The sequence below is a fragment of the Melopsittacus undulatus genome, chromosome 14, assembly GCF_012275295.1.
Source record: "Melopsittacus undulatus isolate bMelUnd1 chromosome 14, bMelUnd1.mat.Z, whole genome shotgun sequence".
Taxonomy (NCBI): domain Eukaryota; kingdom Metazoa; phylum Chordata; class Aves; order Psittaciformes; family Psittaculidae; genus Melopsittacus; species Melopsittacus undulatus.
This window is the reverse complement of record NC_047540.1, coordinates 1,907,720-1,927,762: the sequence shown is the minus strand read 5'-3', so window position 1 is coordinate 1,927,762 and position 20,043 is coordinate 1,907,720. Positions and strand designations below refer to the sequence as shown.

The following is a 20,043-nucleotide window of genomic DNA, read 5'->3' as shown; positions in this document are numbered from 1 at the left end:
GCAAGAAAGACCCCCTGAGCCCTCCAGACCGAACACCCTCAGACTTGCTCTCTGGTGCCCTTCGTGCTGGGGCAGCCGGTCCCCCCCACGATGGGCTCTGCTGTCCCAACAGAGCTCTGCTCTCAGAGCCCCGCAGCAGCCTCCGAGCCGCGGCGCAGCTATCGAACCGCCCCGTCGGGGCCGGGCAGCCGCTCTCCAATGGCTGGCGGGGCACCGGGCCCGCCCCTGCCGCGGCCCTATAAGTGCCGGCTCCGAGCGCCGCGCACCGAGCGAGCGGAGCTGAGTTCCAGTCCGAGCTTCGCCGCTGCCGCCGGTGCCCTCCGGAGCCCCGGATCGGTGCGTACCCGAGCGGGCACAGTCCCGCTCCTCGGGCCGGTGCGGGGCCGCGCTGCGCTTTGTCCGCGGGCAGGCAGAGACAGCAGCGGCTCCCGGGGAGGGTTCGGAGCGGAGCCTTCCCCCCGGGGGCGGCCGTGGGGCGTTCTCCGGGATCCTCGTCGGGAGCGGGACGCGGTGGTGTCCGCCGGAGCCTTGCCCTGAGCCGCCTGTCGCCTTGCAGGGGCCTGGAGCCATGGCCGAGCACATGATGATGTCCATGAGCCACGGTGGCAACGGGCTGCAGAGTTACCGCATGGGGGTGAGCGGGCTGCAGGGACCCCCGCAGCACGGGCAGCACGTGCTGAGGACGCTGCCTGCCGCCGGTCAGATGATGCCCTACGGAGGGGCCACCATGGATGGTGCGATGAGGCCGAGACCGACCCTCAATGGACAGATGAGCCATCACCAGATGCAGAGTGCGATGATGTTCAATGGCCCCAGTCAGCAGCAGCAGCAATACATGGGGCCGGTGGGCACCCAGCAGCTGATGGCCAGCATGCACCTACAAAAACTCAACACCCAGTACCAGGGTCACCCCCTGGGTATGAGCAACGGGCCCATGGGAGCTGGTGCCCAGCAGTACAGAGTGGGGCCAAACCAGCATCCAGGCATGCAGCACATGCCCTCACCAGCGCTGACCTTGAACGTTATGGACACTGATCTCATAGATGAGGAGGTCTTGACATCCCTTGTCCTGGAACTGGGATTGGACCGGATTCAGGAGCTGCCAGAGCTATTTTTGGGACAGAACGAGTTCGACTTCATTTCAGACTTTGTTAGCAAACAGCAACCCAGTGCCATCAGCTGTTGAGGGGCTTTGAGCTCCTCCTTGTGTCCTGGTGGTTTTGAGTTTGTTTCTAACTTCCTTCTCCACCTGCCATCCTCCTCCCTTCCCCTGCCTTGCCCTGCCCTGGATTCCTGACCTCCACAAAGAGACAATCATCGGACACTGGCTTGCAATGGATTGTTTTTTTTTTTCCCCTTCTGTGTGGTTTTCCTGTGTGGGAGTTCCTGGGGAGGGAGAGTGCACCCCAAACAGCAGACCAAGAGCTCTTGCTGTAGAGCTGCCTCCAAATGGCATTAACAGGATTTCTGGCTTAAGTAGAAATAATGGACTTACGACTTTCCACACCTCTGCTTTGGGTGCAGGCAGCGATGGAGCTGGATTTGCTCAAGGATTCTGTGGTGCCAGTGAAGTTAAAGCATCCCCTGAGAGAGGATTGTCTCCCCGGTGCATGGTTTGAACCAGTTTCCCCTTGCAAACAAGGGTGGGGTTGGATATTTGTTGGGACTTTTTACTGTGACAGTAAATAGGTCTCCAGTCCCGTGTGTCCAGCTCGGAAAGGGGGCACTTCCCCTGCAGCAGGCTGTTCTCTTAACTGGCTGAGCAGAATAAAGGATGCCTTGGGGAAGGGTGTGCATACGTGCCTAAATGTTCATCTCTGGAACTTCAGCTCTCTGACCTGTACAGCCAATCAACTGTAAAATATACCAAGTGCTTGAGGTTGATTCAGGCATAAAGGCTTAAAGCTGCAGTCTAGCTCCACTTTTTTCCGCCTCTGAAACCAAATAAAGACCACGAAGCTGTATATTCCAGTTCTAATCTTATTTATTTTTGTTCTTTCCTCCGATTATTTATTTGCGAAGGGCTCCTTTTGTTATTTGGCTTTGGGACTGCTAGGAAGGATGCATGGAGAGTACTGCAGCTTTAAGATGCTGGCTTCCAAAAGCAAGCAAGCAAAGCCTGGGATAGTTTTCAAGCTGCTCTGCAGAAAGTCACTTCCCCCCCGAGAGCTTTGTGCTGGACGCATAGGACTGAGAACCCAACACCTTTCCGAACGTGATAAAGATGACTCGGTTTCTCGTTCCCGCACTCAGGAGAGGGTCAATGGAAAGAAGCCGGTGGGGTTTTGTTTCCTCCTCGGTCTCTTGTTTCCAGGCTGCTGTTAACTCCGGGTTGCTGCTGCCCTCTGCCGCTGTCAGCTCCTGTGGCAGCCGCCGCTCAACCCAGCGCGATTGTACAGCCCGGTTTGCAAATAAAGCTGACCCATCCGCGCTGTGCGTTCGTGTGGTGCTGTCCCTGGGGCTGAGCCCTCACCCGAGCTGCCAGGCTTCTATTTCCAGCCCTCCCAGTGTGGTGCTGCTCCTCTGTACTCAGGGCGAGATCCCAGCGGGAAGATGCTGCTCTGGTGCAGCCCTACTGCTGTCTGACCCGAGGGGCTCAAATGAGGGGTGGCTCTGCCAGGAGCTCTCTGCTGCAGTTTTCTGTACTACAAATCAGGACATCCTTTGCTCTACTCTTCCAGAGCTTAGCTTGTTCCTTTAAAAGGTTCCCAGCCCGTCCTTCTGCAGAGATCACTTGTCCTTCTGCCTTGCAGCAGTGGGGGTCTGGATGCTGGTATTGGAGTGGCTGGATCACTTAGACCACACTCTGGGTTGCCTGTCCGTGTCCCTTTGCCCTACTCAAGAGCATTTGTTAAAGTCCTGTTCTTTTGGTGGTGATGCCTGTGCAATCTGGTCAAAAAGTCAGTGGCAGGGCTTGTGTTGCAGGTGGGAGAGCCTTGCTCGGGATGTGAGCCCTATGGTGATAGGCTGGTTGAGACCTAGAAGAGCTTTCTTGTCTCTGAGTACCTGCTGAATAGCAGAGGGCTTGGTCAGCAGACTGTGGGTAAGGTGCAGGGAGATGGCAACAGGATTTATTCTGTATAATGAAAGTAGCTGAACCCCAGAACAAAGCAGCATGTCCCAGTGCTGCAGTGCGCTGGGAAAGGGGCTGTTGATTGAAGTTGCAGCAAGGGAGCTGGTGTGGATGCAGAGGTGTGAAGCGACTGAGCGGTGTTACCTCTTCATTTCCTCAATAGTCACTGTTAATCATGGTCAGCCTCTATGATTTCCTAGGCCCAAACCACTTCTGATTTCTGCTGAAGGCCTGTTGAGCTCTGCTCTTCCCATCTAGCTCACTCTGACCTCTCCATCCAGCAACAGGCAGGAGGGCAGCAGGGTGATGCCCCAAAGCACTGGTATCTTGACAGGCAGTGCAGAGCGGTTCGTGAGCTTTGAGGACACAAGTGAACTCCTTACTTATGTCCACTTATGCCTCCTCACTGGAGAGTTTGCCTTTACAGACAGCTGCTGGGAAGCACCTCTCCTCTGAGGTACCCTTCTTGGGATAGAAGGAAGGGTCTCCAACCCTGGTGCCTGGGGATAGCTGGGCAGAACCACCCTGTTCCCTCACCTAGGCTGGATCCTCTGCTACATTCCAAATGGATTTTGTAGCTATTCTTGTGCAAACCAGATCTTGGAGCAGCCTCTGGGAGGGCAGGAGTGTGAAAGTACAGAAAGATAAAATACATTGCTCTCTATCCCTGTCTTTGACCACATGTGAAGTTTGCTGATGGTGCTTCAGTGATTCAGAGCAGCAAAGATGAAAGCCCAGTGCAGAGCAGGTGAAGGATCTGTTAACATATGGGCAGTATGAAGAGTCTGTAAACACATAAAGATTGTGTTTGTCTTAGGAGGCTTCAAGAGCAACAGAGTTAAGGGCTGGAAGGCTGGCCAGGCATGCACTACCACGCGTGTTTGCCTTGTGTTTGTGTTCTGCTAGAGGCGGTGTCTGGGGCAGGATATGATAGTGCCTGTCAGGTCTTTTGGCTTGACCCAGGACACCTCTTATGCCACAGGATGTGGTAGGTGCTGTGACACGTGGCCTCAAAGAGCAGATAGACAAAAGACATGGGGGAAAAAAATCCACCCTAATGAATAGATCCTGTTTCTGAGTCAGGAAGTCTTTGATCCAGGAAGTGTTTGAGGCACAGATCAGTGATGGAGCGTGATTGAACCTGGGAAGGACCACGGCATTTGTGCCAGCATCCTCTGCCCTAGGCACTGCTGTCAGTCACAGGTAGAAGCAGTGCTCTGCATGCCAGGAACCTGTGGTGTGACCAGCCTATGGGTGACCCATGAGCATGTGCCCCCACTCTCGCTGCCCATTGCACCCAAAGGGATTAACCTCAAGTGAGTACTGCCAGGGAAAGACAATGCAAAAGCCCATCTAGCCCTACCTCCTCTCTGGGACTGGGCTGTCAGGGAGGATTGATGGTCCTCAGGATGCTCCTTCACAGCTTTCAGAAAGGAGTGGTCCAAGGAGTTCTGAGCCACAGGTTATGTCTTTACCATGTTAAATACCCTGCTGTGGACCTATCCACCCTATACCTACAATCACTTGTTAATTCATAGGTATGTTTTACTTCAGCAACACCTTCTGCCAGCAAAATCCACAGGGCAATTGTGAAGATGTAACCAAGCTCTTCATAAGAAGCTTAAGCTCTGTAAGCTCCTCTTCATTTTAAACCCACCACCCACTCACTGTGTTGGGTGTCCCAATTCCCAACCATTTCTTGGTCACCTTCTCCATTTTATAGCCTTAGTGTGTTCCCTCCTGAGTGTCTCCCCATTCAAGGATCACTTTGTGTTGTAGGTTGTTTTGAGTACTTGTTTCTGCCCTCTCTCTAGTTTTATGGGATGGAGGAGGGAACAGCACTGGTTTAAGCCATGGCTGTGTCATGGGTTTCTCCAATGCTATAATTAGATCTGGTTGTTCTGTATTTCCATCATTCATCACAGAACCACAGAAAGACTTAGGCTGGAAGGGACCTCTGGAGGTCACTCAGTCTGCTCCAGGCAGGGCTGCACTCAAAGGCAGGGCAGCTGCTCAGGGCCTAGGCCAGGCAAACATGGAAATCATATTTCTTAAGGATCTTAAGAATTTCTTAAGTATTTCTTAAGGATCTTAAGGTCCTTTCCAACCATAACTGTTCTATGATTCTATCAATCTTCAGAGACTGGAATTTCTCTGGACACTTAAAAGCTGAGGGTCTCTTCTGGGCATCATTTATGGCACATTACAACACTCCTGCTTTTCAGATGCTGGTTACACTCTGCCGTTAGGTTGCTTCATAATTGCTCCACCAAGGTATGGACCAAGTCCTGCTTTTCCTGTTTCAACTGTAAATACAAATGTCAGTTGATTGCAGGGCACTGTAACGAGTTGAGAAAAGCTTTGACAAGGCAGCCAACTCCTGCTGCCAGCTGTATGTGAAGCTCAGCAGCACTCTCAGTGTGCAGGCGGCTGTGCTGCATCCTGCAGCCTCCACATGGAAGGTTGTTTCCTTCCCAGATCTGCCAGAAATACCACTTGAGTTTGTGTTTTCAGGGAATTCTGCAAGTTCAGCCTGTGTGACCTGCTCGTGACCATTGGAATGCCACAGGGGTGAAGGGACCTCAGTTTGCTGATCTTCTCCCAGTCTTGGCTCTGACCCACGTGTCCATCCTCGCTAGTACAACTGTGCTTGATGTGTGGAGCCACACTGATATCTGACTCTCTGTTCATGGATGTTCATGCTGCATAGTCTGCCCCATCTTCTCCCAGCTTGTAGTGCTGCTGGATAGTAGCATAATCTTCCATTTACTGACACTTCAAGGATGCTGGAGTGGGACTCTTCATCAGGGATTGTAGCGATAGGACAAGGGGTGGTGGGTTCAAGCTTCAACAGGGGAAGTTCAGGTTGGAGATAAGGGAAACCCTCTGCACATCTCTACCTTTTTCCAACAGCACCAAGACATCAGAAGTGGACAGGGAGGTTTTCTTTCACCCTTTCAGTCTCAGTCAAACCCTTGTGAATTGCTTTGTATTGCACATGGACTTCTGTGCTGGGCTACTAAGAGCCACAACCAAAAGCCACCCCAGCACTGGGAAAATCTGGGTAAGGCTGCGGTGCTGTGTTGTGAGCAGTGCCAAGAGCAAACTTTGTTTGCAAAGGGACACAGCTGGGTCAGGGAATGAGCTGTGCTTTTAATAATTAAACCTAGTCCTAGCTTCCCTGGAGTCCTGGCAGGGTTCAAAAGAAGATCCCATTGTCCCTGAAGGAAGAGGAGCTCAGCACTGCCCACAGAGCCTACTGGGGCAAGGCAAGGCAGAGATGCCAGCATCCCTAAGCAATTGGGTAAAATCCTAAGAAAGGCATCTCATGGAGATGAGGTTTGAAGGTGCCTATTTCTCTCCTTTGCCAGGGAAGGAGAGCTAGCTCAGGCTTGGAGACTGTGTTTGAGACATCCTGGAGCAGACAAATCATAGAATCAGATCCTAGAAGGGTTTAGGTTGGAAAGGACCTTAAGATGACTTCGTTCCAGATCCCACCTCCAGTGTGCACACGCAGGGATTGCTGCGCTGTTCAGTGGGTTGAAAAGATGCGACCAAACCTGCTGATTTCTGCCTGCACACCACAAGCATCACCCCCTCTGGACAACAAGCACAGCTGCTTCATGCCTTACAAACACAACTGCCACAAAGGGACTGATTTCTCCTGCAAAGCTTTTGCGAGGATGCAGGGCTGTCAGCCCTGACTGCACAGCCAAAGCGTTCCGAGCTGAATTAGACCCTCAGCGGTGTTTGATAACTCCAAAGAGTCATGGAAAGCTGCCCCCAGGAGATGGTCAGCACGATCTGCTCCATCCGCTCCCGTCTGAAGGAGCTCGGGGTGAATTCAAGGCAGCGAAAGAAAAGCTGCAGGATCCCTCCCTGCCCCCTTGCAAGGGCAGGCTCAGCGCAGCAGCCCGATATAAATAGCCGGCTTCAGGAAAAGGCACTTTCCGTTCTGGTGTCAATGCGCTGTAAAGAATAAACAGCTTTCGGAGCTGGAAAAAGCTCTCCTTATCGTCTCAGTATGCAAAACCTGCCTCTGCCGCCGTGCGTGCAGCCAGCTCAGGCATTCGGGGCACGGCAGGAGGCTGCTGGGTGCAGGCGGGGGAGCATCTGTAGGGTGGAGGGGAGGACAAGCGCTGCAGAGAGCTGAGTTTTGAACTTGGCTGCGGTATCCACTGCAGGAGTGAGAAGCCTTCCCTCCCTGTCCCAGCACGGCTGGGAGGCGGGAGACTGGGGACTGGTCACTCAGGAGCCATCGATGGTGGCACAGGCACCGCTATCCAGCCGTGGTACCCGACGGAGCCAGGCGGCCAGGAAGGGTCCCTGCCTCCCCCAGCACCCAGGGACACGCAGGGACACCCATGGGCACATCCCCAGGGGCACGGGGAGCTCCCGCGGGGCGCTGCTGCCTCCCGGTGGCACCGGGCGAGACCGACAGCCCAGGCCTTGGGAAGCAGAGCGCGGTGGGAGCGCCCCGGGGTCACCGGGGTCTGTCCCAAAGCGATTTCTGCTGCTTTAACTCCTTCTACAGACTCCTTTTGTGCCCCATGAGTGCCCCCATCCCCTCTGCACGCTTCCATTGGAGCAGAGCCTGTCCTGGTCCACCATCCCTGATCCAGGTCCTGCTCCCACACCAGGATGTCGTGTGCTGGGGATCTCCCACCCCAAACCGCTAACCAGGCCCTGCAAGTGCCTGCAGATGCTTTCTGTGTCCTGGATCCAAGAAGTTGGACAAGGCAGGGGCAGGATATAGCCCGGCCATTAGAGTGGCACAGCACCAGACCCATGCACCTATTATCAGGAAATGGCTTTATCAGCCTAAATCAGAAGTTGGATGGCACAGGTCTGCTTTGAGCTGTGCCACAGACGTCCTGTGCAGGCTCAGACGAACCTTTTCACCTCCCCTCCATTCCAGTTTCCCGTCTGCTCCACGATGCTCACCGGGAAGAACTTCCTAATGTCTAATCTCCATCTCTCCTCCGCATCAATCCCGCTGCCCATGTCACTGACACAGACGCCGCACAGCTCCAGTCCCAGCACTGTTTTCAAACTCATGACGAAATTTAATGGACTAATTACAAATTCTGTCTCTTTCTGAGAGCCGGGAGCATTCCCTGCATCCCAGCGGCGCTCCAGCAGGATTCACCCTATGAGGCTCAGCACATCCGCTGCCCTGCTCCGCTCTGCACCCACACAACCGGGGGCTGTGACCTTGGCTTTCCGAGGCGGGTGCCTCGGTCCAGCTCCCGATACCCCCGCAGCAGCATCACCAACCGCGGCTGTATCCCGGTACCCCCGTGCCCCGTTGCCATGGCAGCCGGCGGGCTCGCCCCGCTGCAGTGCGCAGGCGCCGGGGGCCGCGCCTCCCGGATATGCGGCGGCGGCGCCTGCGCGGGGCGCTGAGAGCCGGGCCCGGTGCCGTTCGCTCCCGGCCATGTCGCTCGGTCCGCTGGACACCGGCCGGCCCGGGGCCGCCTCCCCCCCGCGGGACTTCGGCGGCATCATCCAGACATGCAGCGGAAACGTGCAGCGCATCGCGCAGTACAGTGAGTACCGGGGGGCTGAGGAGCCGGGGCCTGCCGGGGCCTGCCGGGGCTGCGGGAGCCATGGGAGTCAATGTCCGCCGGGCCCGCGGGGTGCGCGTTGTGCGCTCCCGGTGTCGGTGTCAGTCAGTGGGGCTGAGCTGCGGCCTTGCCCTGTGGGACGGAGCGGGAAGCTGGCGTCACCCTGGGGAGAGCCCGGCCGCGCCTTGGCCTGTAGGAGCCGTCAGCGAGGTGTGGGCAGGGAGGCAAAGGTTGGCCCCCGCCTTGTGCGGGTGTCGGGGAGAAGCTGCTGGCGCAGGGGTCTGTGATGGAGCTGGTGTCCGGTGGCTGTGCACTGTGCTGACAGGGGTCGTGTTCTGTGGGCACGGCCTCGTTTGGGTTGGAAGGGACCTTAAAGCTCATCCAGTGCCAACCCAGGGACACCTTCCATAGAGCAGCTTGCGCCAAGCCCCTGTGTCCAGCCTGGCCTTGAGCACTGCCAGGGATGGGGCAGCCACAGTTTCTCTGGGCACCCTGTGCCAGCGCCTCAGCACCCTCACAGGGAACAGCTTCTGCCTAAGAGCTCAGCTCAGTCTCCCCTCTGGCAGGTTAAATCCGGCAGGGAAGCATTCTGCTGAGCAGACTGTGGTGCAGTAAATGGTGCTGCAGTTTCTTGGTCATATGGTTGTCATTAGAGAAAGTTCTGGCTATTGTAAGTTAATGGTTAAAATCTTACTACTGATCGCTGAAGTATTAGTCGCCTCCAAACAAGTGCTCGACACTTCCCAAAGACACTGCCTTTGCTAAAGAAGGCAATAACTGGCCAAATACCCATGTGTTTTAGGGGTGAGGTCAGTTGAAGATGTTGGTTCTTCTGAAAGTGGGCTCCTCCAATTCGATTATACAGTGCTGTTAATGCTGCTGAAACTGCTTTGCTTTTGCTCAGTCATGGTCATTTCCTCTTGGTACAGGCATGGCTGGTCATTGAATCCATCAAATACCACTGGCAGTCTGGGGATTTTCCTTTCCATAGGACTTCCACAACTCCCTTCGAAGTACTTCAGCTTCTCTTTCTCATAGGACAGGTTGCCACTGTCTCATGACCAGCAGCTGTCCTGTGTCAGTGCTCTGCCTGCCTCAGACAGAACAAATGGCCATTCAGCTTTTATCGGGGTGGGTGGGAACACACAGCACATCTGACTTAATGTTACGGTAATTTACTCTATTACATGTTTTATAAAAGCTTTCCATTCAAGCCTAGGAGGAGATGCTGGAGCCTTAAGCCTGTCCTCACTTCTCCGTTCATTCTCTGTCAGGAAAACAGGAAGCAAACAATGGGCACTCCTTTTGGGGAACTCTGTAGACTTAGCATTTCACACAAAACACACAGGAAACTGGTGACCTGAGCAGGCAAAACTGTTGCTTGCAAGACAGTTGCATGAACTAAGCACCTAGAGCAGAGGTTGAAAGGCCTTAAGTGATCTTAAGTGTAGAATTATCAGTAGGTGGAAGGCTTAGTTCTGCTGCCTTTTCTATAATAAGCTGCACCTCCTCAGCTTTGCCCCTCTCCATGCTGATGGGGTAGCATGATTTCATGGTCAGTTTGTACCCATGGAACCTTGTACTGCTGTCACGAGTGCTCTGCCCAGCATCCTTAGTGATGCTGAACATTGTTCAGCCACAGAATAGAGTGGATCAGTTTAAGCTGTCAAAAAAGTAATCTTCTATGGAAAAGGGAATAGGGAGAGAACTTGGTACTTGCTTTTCAGGTACATAATGGTTTGATGTGGTTCATTGTGTGTTTGCATGATCACTAGTGCCTACACAAGGAAAAGAGGAGAAAAACAGGAGGTAAGGGGGAAAGAGGGCTGGAATAGCTCTTCTCACTACCACATGATGTCAGATTGACGCAAGCTGACCATGAAGTGCATCAGTGCTATCTGCTGTTCTTGAAAGACTGTTTGTGCCTGTGTTGTGAAAGGTTTGGGCTATTATGAGTAGACAAATTCAGATATAGTTTAACTGATAGGAAGGTGAATACACAAGGTTTTAGCCCCACAGACTTGCCTTCAGGGGATCCATGGCTTGCTATCACTTTCTTTTCTGAAAGTTAGCCTGTTAGGCTGGATCATGTCTGAATGGGGGTGTTTAAAATGCACTTTGTATTTAAAGCAAAGAACATAAGTGCTGTCTTAAAAGTGTGAGTTAAGTCAAACATTGAGAGGAGCCCTATAGGGAACGCTAGAATACACTAGAACTTGTCTTACTAACTCATCATATGATCTCTTTATCTTCAGCTGCGCAAATAAGGAATTTGATGAGCCAGCTGGGAACCAAGCAGGATTCCAGCAAGCTTCAGGAGAATTTGTAAGTATTAAATAAGCTAACATTTGTATAGGTTCTCTTCCATTTCCATGTATTCTTAGAGGAACTGGGTTACTTGCTTTGGGGAGATGCTTTATTTGATAGATTTAATAAAGTCCTACAAAGCAAATGTGACTAGATGCATTAAGTAGTTTACTAGACAAATTAAGGCATTCCTTCAGGACTGTGGAGAAGCCATTCAAAACTGGTGGATAACAATGGTTAGAAATGGTGTAGCATATTTAAAAGGGTAGCAGTCCATCAGCCGTGCATTAGCTGTACTCTTGAGGACTAGCCATAGTAGCTTTGCTTGTGGTTTAGATGAAGATAATGCTATACTAGGCACTTGGTCCTCACATAAGAGCAACAAAGGAAAATGGCAAGGAAGACCCATAATAGTTGAAAAAGTAGTTGTAGTACAAACGAATTTAGGCACTACAAAGTTTAGCAATCTTACATGGCAGCCAAAATGGCACATGTGCTTTCAGAAGAAGAATATATGTCAGTGGAGGGACAACAGAGGAGACATTGAACAGGCATAGTCCAGACTGACTCCTACAGAGACTGAACAGGGAGGCTGTATGTCTGTGCATCTTCTCCAACTTGTAAAGCATAAATAGCAAGTGATGAGAAGAATAATTTCTGGAGCCATAAAAGGAAATTTCCATTCTTCCATTATCTCCTCATGTGACTGTACTTCCAATCTTGGAATATGCAACTTCCCAACCTTTTATAACAGCTGGTTTTTGGAGAAGTTCATAGGCTACATTTGAAGGATGAGATCAGCCCAGTTAGGAGAGAAATGAATTTGAGTGCTTGAGCTGCTCGGTTGACCCAGTCTGAATTGAATCAGATAGAAGAACTAATCACTAGTGACCCAACATGTAATTTTGCTGTCAAAAAGGCCCTCTTCTGGGTGAGAATGGTTGCACTCCACAGAGCATCAGCTGCCATACAAATTGCATACAAAAATGCAGGGGTGGTTTATTTGGCTCACATACTGCACGTCAACTTATACAATAACACAGCCTGAACACTTTGACTTTTATGTTTATTGGGCTGTAATGGGTGACTTTCATTCAAGCATCTTGTATCCATTGAATGCTAAAAGATTGGTTTTTGGCTTAGTATTTTGTGTCTTCTGGTTTGCAGTATTGGCTTTTATGCATATTGCTGCAAAATACAGTATGTGGTTCTGTTCTCTGAAACACTGTTTCTCATAAACTGCATCTTTGAAGGTAATGTCAAGACATCACCTTGTACATCAGGGGCACTAGTGTCTCTCTGTAATGTGGTACAAAGGAAGGTGCTGCTGTACCAGATCCTGTGCAACAACAGCTGTGAATTGCAGTTACTGGAATTGTTGGAAAACATAAAGGCTCAAGGGAAAGCCTTGCATTTCTCAAAGCAGAAGCTGGATCATTCCTCTCTGACCACCAATTTGCACATGTAAGAATTTAGTATCTCCCAGCCTGTACTTATATCAAATGGATATGAACCAGTGGTGGTTGTCAGGTGAACAGTTAGTTGCCAACTGTACCACAAGGAATTCACTCTGAAAGACCAGTTATGTTCACTGAATAAAGTTGTCTCTCCCTTGAATTTCTCTCTCTTATGCCATTGGAGAGAAGTATCTTTTTAAAACTACCAAATTACACCAGTTAGCAGGGAGCACAGAACTTTGAATCTCTTTATAAGCATAGTCCAGAGTCAAGTTGATGGTAAAAGCTGAAAGTACCTCTCTCATCCATTAGGATGACAAAAAAACTCCACCATAAAGATGTGTGATCTCAGGACCCCTACTTAGTCACTATTCTGGAAACTGAAATGCTCAGAGACTGCTTTTTTAGGCAGAAGCTTGTGTAACTGCTTTTGAACTTCTCTTTCAGACAACAGCTACAGCATTCTGCAAACTGCCTTGCCAAAGAGACCAATGAATACCTAAAGGAGCTGGGGTCTCTACCGCTTCCTCTGTCTGCTTCTGAACAGGTCAGCGCACAGAATTTGGCTGGATCTACTTTTAAATCACTCATTTCAGGAAACTAGCTTAGAGCATAGCCTCACAAAGCTTGAATTGGCACAGCTGAAGAGGCAACTGCCTTTTCTGATGAAGAATGGTGTTGAAGTAGGGAAACAAACTGGGTACATCCCAACTGCTTATACGACACTGGGAAAACTGTATTTCCCAGTGGCAAATAGGTATAAAACTTGCTCACATAAGAATAAGAAGCCCTAAATGTTTGGGAAGAACTGAGCATGTCTTTTGGAGTACATATCTGAAAAATAAACCTGTCACAAGGTGCCTGGTGATGTGAGCATTGTTTTAGGATAACTCCTTGCAAACTGCATGTCAGTGTGAAATGTGATCATGCCAAAAAGCCTTCCCCTGCCTGTGATTCATCTGGGGGGAGAAGGTGGCTCACCTTGCACATATTTGAATACAGGAAAGTACAGCAAGGCATTGATTATGACTTTCTCTCTTGCCAAATGGTCCTTTCAGTTCCCCCTGCCCATGGGAAAGAGAAGGGATAGTCTCCTGCTGTTGGCATTTTCCTGCTGTTTTAAATCACTGCTGTGCTTTGTGATACTGTTGTGGGATGATCTGTCGATATGGGTCAGCAGATGTTGTCTTAGTTTGTTCTTAAAGGTTTATATGCCAGTTGTAAGCATGGCCATGGTTTGCCTGTTTGTTCAGCAGTTATTTTTCAGTTAATCTCCCCCTGATGAATAAATTCCCATCACGTGCATAGCACTGAATGCAGCAGTGACTTTTGAAGCCTAATGAAGCCTGTGGGAACAGTCCAGTCAAAATCTGCAGGAGCTGGCAGCAACAGAGGATCTCCCCTGGCAGAAGGGCTGTTGCTTCCAGACAGCTCAGATGGAAGCTGCAGTGTATTCTGAGGCTGCTGTAGTGACTTTACAATAGGAAAAATAAATAATTGAAAACATTTCCTTGAAATTGCTGTTGAATTGATACAAACTTCTTGAAGGATTCCAATACTGGAAAGCTGTAATTCGAGACAGCTGTTGGGAATCTCTCTAATGGAAAACATAAGAACTGACCGGAGTCTAGAGTGTCCTTTGGGATGAGCTTTTTCACAACTTCTGGTTTCCCGTAACTGGGATGTCACAACAGTCAAAGGAGATGTCCTATAGAGGCTGAATAAGTTGATACTGTAAAATGAGGATGAAACAGGGTACTGCAAGTCATGTATTTAGAGAACAGCTAAACTGAAATGGTTATTGGGACTAAGGATGTTCTCTGGTCAAATAACAGCAGGCTTGTAGTGTGGCATGGCTGGAAGAGGTGGCTTATGAAACTGTGGTCATGGTGCTGTCATTAATCCTGGAAGTCTGGGACTTCCTGTATTTGTAAGAAAGTGAAGGGGGCTGTCTTACCAGGACAAGAGCAAATTAAGTACTACCAGTTTGGCTCAGTAGAGGAATGGGGGGGTAAAGGAATTGTAGGTATCCAAAAGGTATGTAATTAAATGTGGGGGATTACTGGGATGGGTTCTGAGTAAAAGTAATGGTGTAGAAGACCTCCACTTCAGACTTCAAACTAGGTTGAAAGCAGAGAACCCTATTAGACAGAACTGTTCTGCACTAGGTAATGCATAGAGCATTTGCCACAACCAGTTAAAATATGGTGGGCTTTTTGTTCTCTCCAGTGCCAAGAATGCTGGAACCAAAAGACACTTTGAGTGCCAGCATTTGTTGTTGTTATGATGATGGTGTTTTATTCAGTCTGACAGTTCTATTATCATGAATGGGAATATCTGAACATTTCTTTCTGTGTCAATTCTTTAGCGCCAACAGAGACTTCAGAAAGAACGTTTAATGAATGACTTCTCCGCGGCCTTAAATAACTTCCAGGCAGTCCAGAGGCGAGTGTCAGAGAAGGAAAAAGAGACTGTAGCAAGGGCAAGAGCTGGCTCCCGCATCTCTGTAAGTATCTGTAGGAATTCTGTATTGAAAAAGTGAAGTCTTCTGAGAGATCTTGTACTTCACCATCTTGTACCAACTTCACAGCTGTCTATAGACACATTGCTGAGTGCACTTGAGGCCTCAGTGCATCAGTTTTGTCATTTAAGATGTAAGTAGACACTCATTTCAGTGCACCCCTTGTCAATGTTAGCAGAGGAGGGAAGGAATCCTGGTAGTTGCGAATGTTGTGGAGGGTGAGATGCAGTCACAGTATAGTTAATAGCAAAGTATTGCAGGCTTGCTTTTTTGCCTGACGTCAGCCCTAGATTATAACATTTAAGAGGTCAGTTGGAAGCTTTCCACGCCTTAAATTACACCTTAGGTCTCACACACTGTTTATTTTCTTACAGCTTCTGTCGCGCTACTATCTCCAGTGTACGTTCAAACCTTCTCCCTGTTATGTTTTCACAAATCCCTGTAGCTGCTAAGAACTCATAATAAAAAGGCCAGTGAAAGCATTTCTCTCCCCTTGCCTTGGGGCTCTGTTAGGTGTGCATTCTGCATTTCTACCAAGGAGCACATTTATCCTTTGGATTATGCTCTAAATCTTTTGTTACATGTTGAAAAAGGATGTGGCAAATAACATCTGAGTAAAGGGACTCACTGCTTCTGATTGTGCAGTTGCCTCTGATTTGCAGAGATAATCTGAATTTAACAGCTCAATGAAAAGATGAGTCTAGATCTGATCTTAACTAACTTAAATCTGGAAGCTAAAGGGACAGAGGCATTCTTGGAGAATTCTCTGGACAGTTTATGCCTTTGTTTTCAAGATACTCCTGTTGATTTTACAAGGGGTCTTGGTAGTCTGTGACACTCACAACTCCTTTATCTCTTCCAGGCAGATGAGCGGTTCAGAGAAGAACAGCTTGTTTCATTTGACAGGTAACAACTTTTTGTGCTCTTGATGTTATACTTCTAACTATACAAATAACTAAAGCTTTGATGCAACGTGTCAGTGTAACTTGGGCAAGGTTCTGCTAAGTGAATGCAAAGCAGATTCGAAATGCAATTATTACAACACTTGTAATACACAATGTACAAAATTAACTGCACACAACAGGATTTTATCCTTAAATGTAGATTGTGTTATTATTGCCCTGAGGAAAATAGTCACCTTTCAGACAGTGACAGTGTCTGTCATAGTAGGCAGCTAAGTTTGTAAAATGTTGTATCAGCTCTATAGCGTGGTAAAGAAAACTTGGGACATTCCAGAAGCTTCTATGATCACTGTGCCAGTTCCTATGTATTTGTGTTTGAGAAAACTGGAATGAAATCTGCTGGCCCTGTCTGTATAAATCCTTTAACAAGAAACTTAGCTTACATGTCCCATTCCTCTGTAAATGTTGTCACAGATGAGTGCTGTCTCTGTACAGCTGCAGGACCAGGAACCTGGGGTTGTTCTGTAGGAAACCTTTCAAGTTCCAACTCGCTGCTGCTTTACTTGCAAAGGGAGAGTGGAAGTCCCTATGCACAGAGAAAGAGTTGTAATTTCTTTCCATCTCTTTCCAGTGGTGAAGACTGGAATCAGATGCAGTCTCAGGAAGAAGATGTGGCAATAACTGAACAGGACCTTGAACTCATTAAAGAAAGAGAAACAGCAATCAGGCAATTAGAGGTGACCAGTAGACACTGCATAGTTAACAGTACTGAGAGATAAACCAAAGAGGTCGTGCAGTGCTAACTAATGGGATGGGCTGAGGAGATCTGAAGGTGGAGGAACAGAGTTCCTTGTAGAGAGGATTGATGCCAAGATCAATCTCCCTGCTCCTGTTGAAGGAGAATAGGTATATTTTCCTTCCATGTTGACTGGTGGTCCTTCAGATGGTAGGAGCAACTCATGGTACAATGTTCATCTCAATTCCATACTGTGCCAATTGCTAGTGGGAGGAAATACGCAGTGGCAGCAATATTGTAGGCTCCTGTGTTAATCCCAGCTTCCACAGAGAGTAGCATCAAGTCACCTCAGTCAGTGAATGATGGCATCTGTTCTGATGCTTTGAAGAGGTACTAAGGATGAGGCTTAGAAACATTGGAACCAGTGTTTGTTGTAACTTGTTAAACTGTTATCTTCAGGCAGACATTTTGGATGTCAATCAGATATTTAAGGATTTAGCCATGATGATTCATGACCAAGGAGATATGATTGGTAAGTGTGTTTGGGTAATGGGAAGTCTCTTCTTAGTTCAATTACATGTTTTGCCTACATAGATTAAATTTTCTAGTATTTTGTATAAAAAGGATTGCATTTCTGATTTGTTTTTTTAAACACTGAAGCTCTGAAATGTTTTACATTGAGTTCTTTATTTTTCCATAGATAGCATAGAAGCAAATGTGGAAAGCGCAGAAGTCCATGTGGAAAGAGCCAGTGAGCAGTTACAGAGAGCTGCCTATTACCAGGTAAATTCTGTAGGCTTGCAGTACTGTCAGTGTATAGCTGAGCAGTAATAGAACAGGCATAGCAAGACACATAGAGGTTTGCAGCACACCAGACAACCTAAACCACTCTGTGATTCTGTGATTTAAACTGTAGAAATGCAGTACTATTTCTACACCAACTCCAAGTGACCAAGAGAAGATTGTATGAGAAAACTGAAGATGTTTGGCTTTCTTTGAAGCTAATAGGCTGAAAAGCACATTCTCTTTTTGTAGCCAATGTGCAGTAAAGCTTGCATTTTCCTTTAGAGAAGCAGAACTTGTCACATTCTGACTTAACTGCATCTCTTAGACCACATGCTCCTAAAACTAAAGCATTTATCTGTAGGATAACGCAGTTTAAGTCAAAGTGTTCAGACTACACTGGTTACTTCTCTTGAGTAAGCATGGGCATCTAGTGCTCTAGTTCACCAAAGTTAGTACCATTAACTCATGTACCTGCTTTTTCCTTGTCATCTGCTTCTGGTGTCAGTGGCTTTTCTTGTTTTTCCTTTTATTAGAAGAAATCCCGTAAGAAGATCTGCATCCTGATTCTTGGTCTTGCTGTGGCTTCGATAATCATAGGAATCCTTATCTGGAAGACAGTAGGATGAAATCTTCCCATGGAACCTAATCTCATTGCTGAGATCTTTTTTCCCCCCTCAGAGCAAGCAGGCTGACAAGTCTCAAAATTGAATTGACCACCCTGAGAGAGCACAAGCTGGAACTACTTCTAGTCATAGATATTAGCAACTAATGTGCAGATAACTAGTATTTGGAATTAGTGAGCCATGGAGACGGTATTTATCAGTTTATATACAAATTATATTGTTTTATGTAACTAAAATCTTGTGGTTTTGCTTTCTGTAATGTATTATCCCCTGTCCCAACTGTATGCTGAAGTGTGATCAAGAATTGGAGGTGTCTTGTTGTTGACGAGTGGCACAACATTAACATTTTATATGTATAGGTAACTGTGTTGGACTGGAATAAGAATGACATTCAAAGATGGCACAACACTGATACACATAACCTTAATCCAGCAGTTTCTAAAGTCTCCAGGGTCTGCCCCATGGTTTTATTAGTCGCCAAGTGGCTGTAGTTCTATATTCTCTTCAAGAGGTGTTTTAACAGATTGGAATGGCAAGAAGTATGCATGGGTGATAGCTGGAACCACTGGGTGCTGGTCAGTTCAGCCTCAAGACTTGTAATTGTGGTGGTGAGGTTTTTGAGTGTGGTTGGGGTTGTTCTTTTCCAAAGTGCATCATTTGAGGACAGAATCTTCTTTGATTTGTAATCTAACACTGCAACCTCCTTAGAGAAACTAGCTGGTGGTTTATTGTTGGACAGGTAAATATCTTCCAATGCTGACTCTAAAGCACTAGAAATACAGAGTTTTAGTTGTTCACTCCTAAGTGGTTTTAGAAGCTTCCAGGGAGAAAATAACACAAAAATGAGGAAGTGGGCACCTAAGTTTACAGGATAGATGAGTATTAGCTTAAATCCTGCTTCTGAAGAAGTGCTCTTGAAGCTCACTTGTAGTGCACTAGTAAATATCATGTGGGGCTTGTGCACATCTGTTATTTTCCACTCTTTATGAAACAGAAAGTGCAGAAACTGGCTGAGTGAAGTGCGGTGCTTTTCAGGCTGAGGCTGTGTGTGCAATTGGAAAGTGCTGGTTCCAGCTGTCCTGCTACTGGAGCTGGACAGGGTCTAGCAGCCACTCCCCCCTTCAATGTAGCTCTGAGCTGACATGCACTGAGGGAACACTAATCTGCCCAAAGCCCAATGGAGTGCGGTAAATGCAGCATACTGACCCATTTTGTATTTAATCCTTATTCCATGTCTCCTGTATAATAAAGTAAATGTGAAAGCTGGGGAGGGAGCGCGTTCTCCCACTTCCACAGTGGTTTGCACTATTGCGCCATCATTCCATTGAATAACCATCAATAAACACTTTTAAAAGCATACCTTGGAGCTTCTTTCTCTTGCAGTTTGGACATTGGCTCCGGTTTGTGGTTCCCTTTGTAAGCAGGGCAGAAGACTACATCTGTTACAGCAGTCTGTCCTCCAGCTTCAGTTCTGTGGTCTCTTGATTCTAAAGAATGGAACTAACTGAAATGAGTGAATTGCTTTCACTCGGACACACACAAAGCTCCTGTGCAGAGCCCTGTACAACAGTTGATAGCAGAAAAATGATGCCCAGATCAGTGCTGGGTCAACTCTATTTGCCTGTTACTGCAAGTTGAAGTCTTGGCTGAGGCTGTATGGCAAAATCAGACTTGAAAGAAGGAAACTGGATGTAGTTCTGCTCCTTATTTAAAGTACTCCTCCTCTATGGCAGAGCCTGGGGCTTTGTGCGTTGCCTGCTGCAGTGGGACAGTCCTCTGGATGTCTTAAAAGGGAGCCTGGGTGCGGTATTTGTAGGATCCATCCTTTCGCTGGTCTGTTTCAGTCCTCTGACAACTGGCACTGAGGACACGAGTCCAGCTCGTTGGACTCAGCATGGCTGTAATGGCTTGAGGCTTTCTGCTCTTTCTTTCCATCCCTGAACTTAGCAGTGAGGCTACTGCAGGAGCTGTTTTTAACGGCAGTCTTGGCTATGTTCCCGAGCATGAGGAAGCACCAGAACTGCCATGGCTGCTGTTGCAGCATCCTGGCGCTCGGGTGTGTTTCCTACCA

General features: G+C 48.3%; 2 protein-coding genes across 2 annotated transcripts; both read left to right on the top strand.

The window, feature by feature from the left end:
• The first annotated feature begins 282 nt into the window (after positions 1-282).
• On the top strand, positions 283-2,430 carry LOC101868352 (cbp/p300-interacting transactivator 3). Its single transcript, XM_005142707.3, has 2 exons — positions 283-336; positions 557-2,430. Exon 2 carries the CDS (start codon positions 569-571, stop codon positions 1,184-1,186), a length of 618 nt encoding a protein of 205 aa, XP_005142764.1. The 5' UTR covers positions 283-336; positions 557-568; the 3' UTR covers positions 1,187-2,430.
• A 6,033-nt stretch (positions 2,431-8,463) lies between these two features.
• On the top strand, positions 8,464-19,331 carry STX12 (syntaxin 12). The gene is made up of 9 exons (XM_005142708.4): positions 8,464-8,622; positions 10,896-10,965; positions 12,852-12,951; positions 14,773-14,910; positions 15,788-15,831; positions 16,459-16,564; positions 17,023-17,095; positions 17,264-17,346; positions 17,883-19,331. Exons 1-9 carry the CDS (start codon positions 8,511-8,513, stop codon positions 17,973-17,975), a joined length of 819 nt encoding a protein of 272 aa, XP_005142765.4. The 5' UTR covers positions 8,464-8,510; the 3' UTR covers positions 17,976-19,331.
• The last annotated feature ends 712 nt before the right edge of the window (positions 19,332-20,043 follow it).

What these genes read in the sequence shown, in the direction of transcription:
- STX12 (XM_005142708.4), top strand. Translation starts at nt 8,511, where the DNA reads ATGTCGCTCGGTCCGCTGGACACCGGCCGGCCCGGGGCCGCCTCCCCC. An exon ending in CAGCTTGTTTCATTTGACAG is followed by an intron (nt 15,832 to 16,458) that starts GTAACAACTTTT and finishes ATCTCTTTCCAG; the next exon opens with TGGTGAAGACTGGAATCAGA. An exon ending in TGACCAAGGAGATATGATTG is followed by an intron (nt 17,096 to 17,263) that starts GTAAGTGTGTTT and finishes ATTTTTCCATAG; the next exon opens with ATAGCATAGAAGCAAATGTG.
- LOC101868352 (XM_005142707.3), top strand. Translation starts at nt 569, where the DNA reads ATGGCCGAGCACATGATGATGTCCATGAGCCACGGTGGCAACGGGCTG.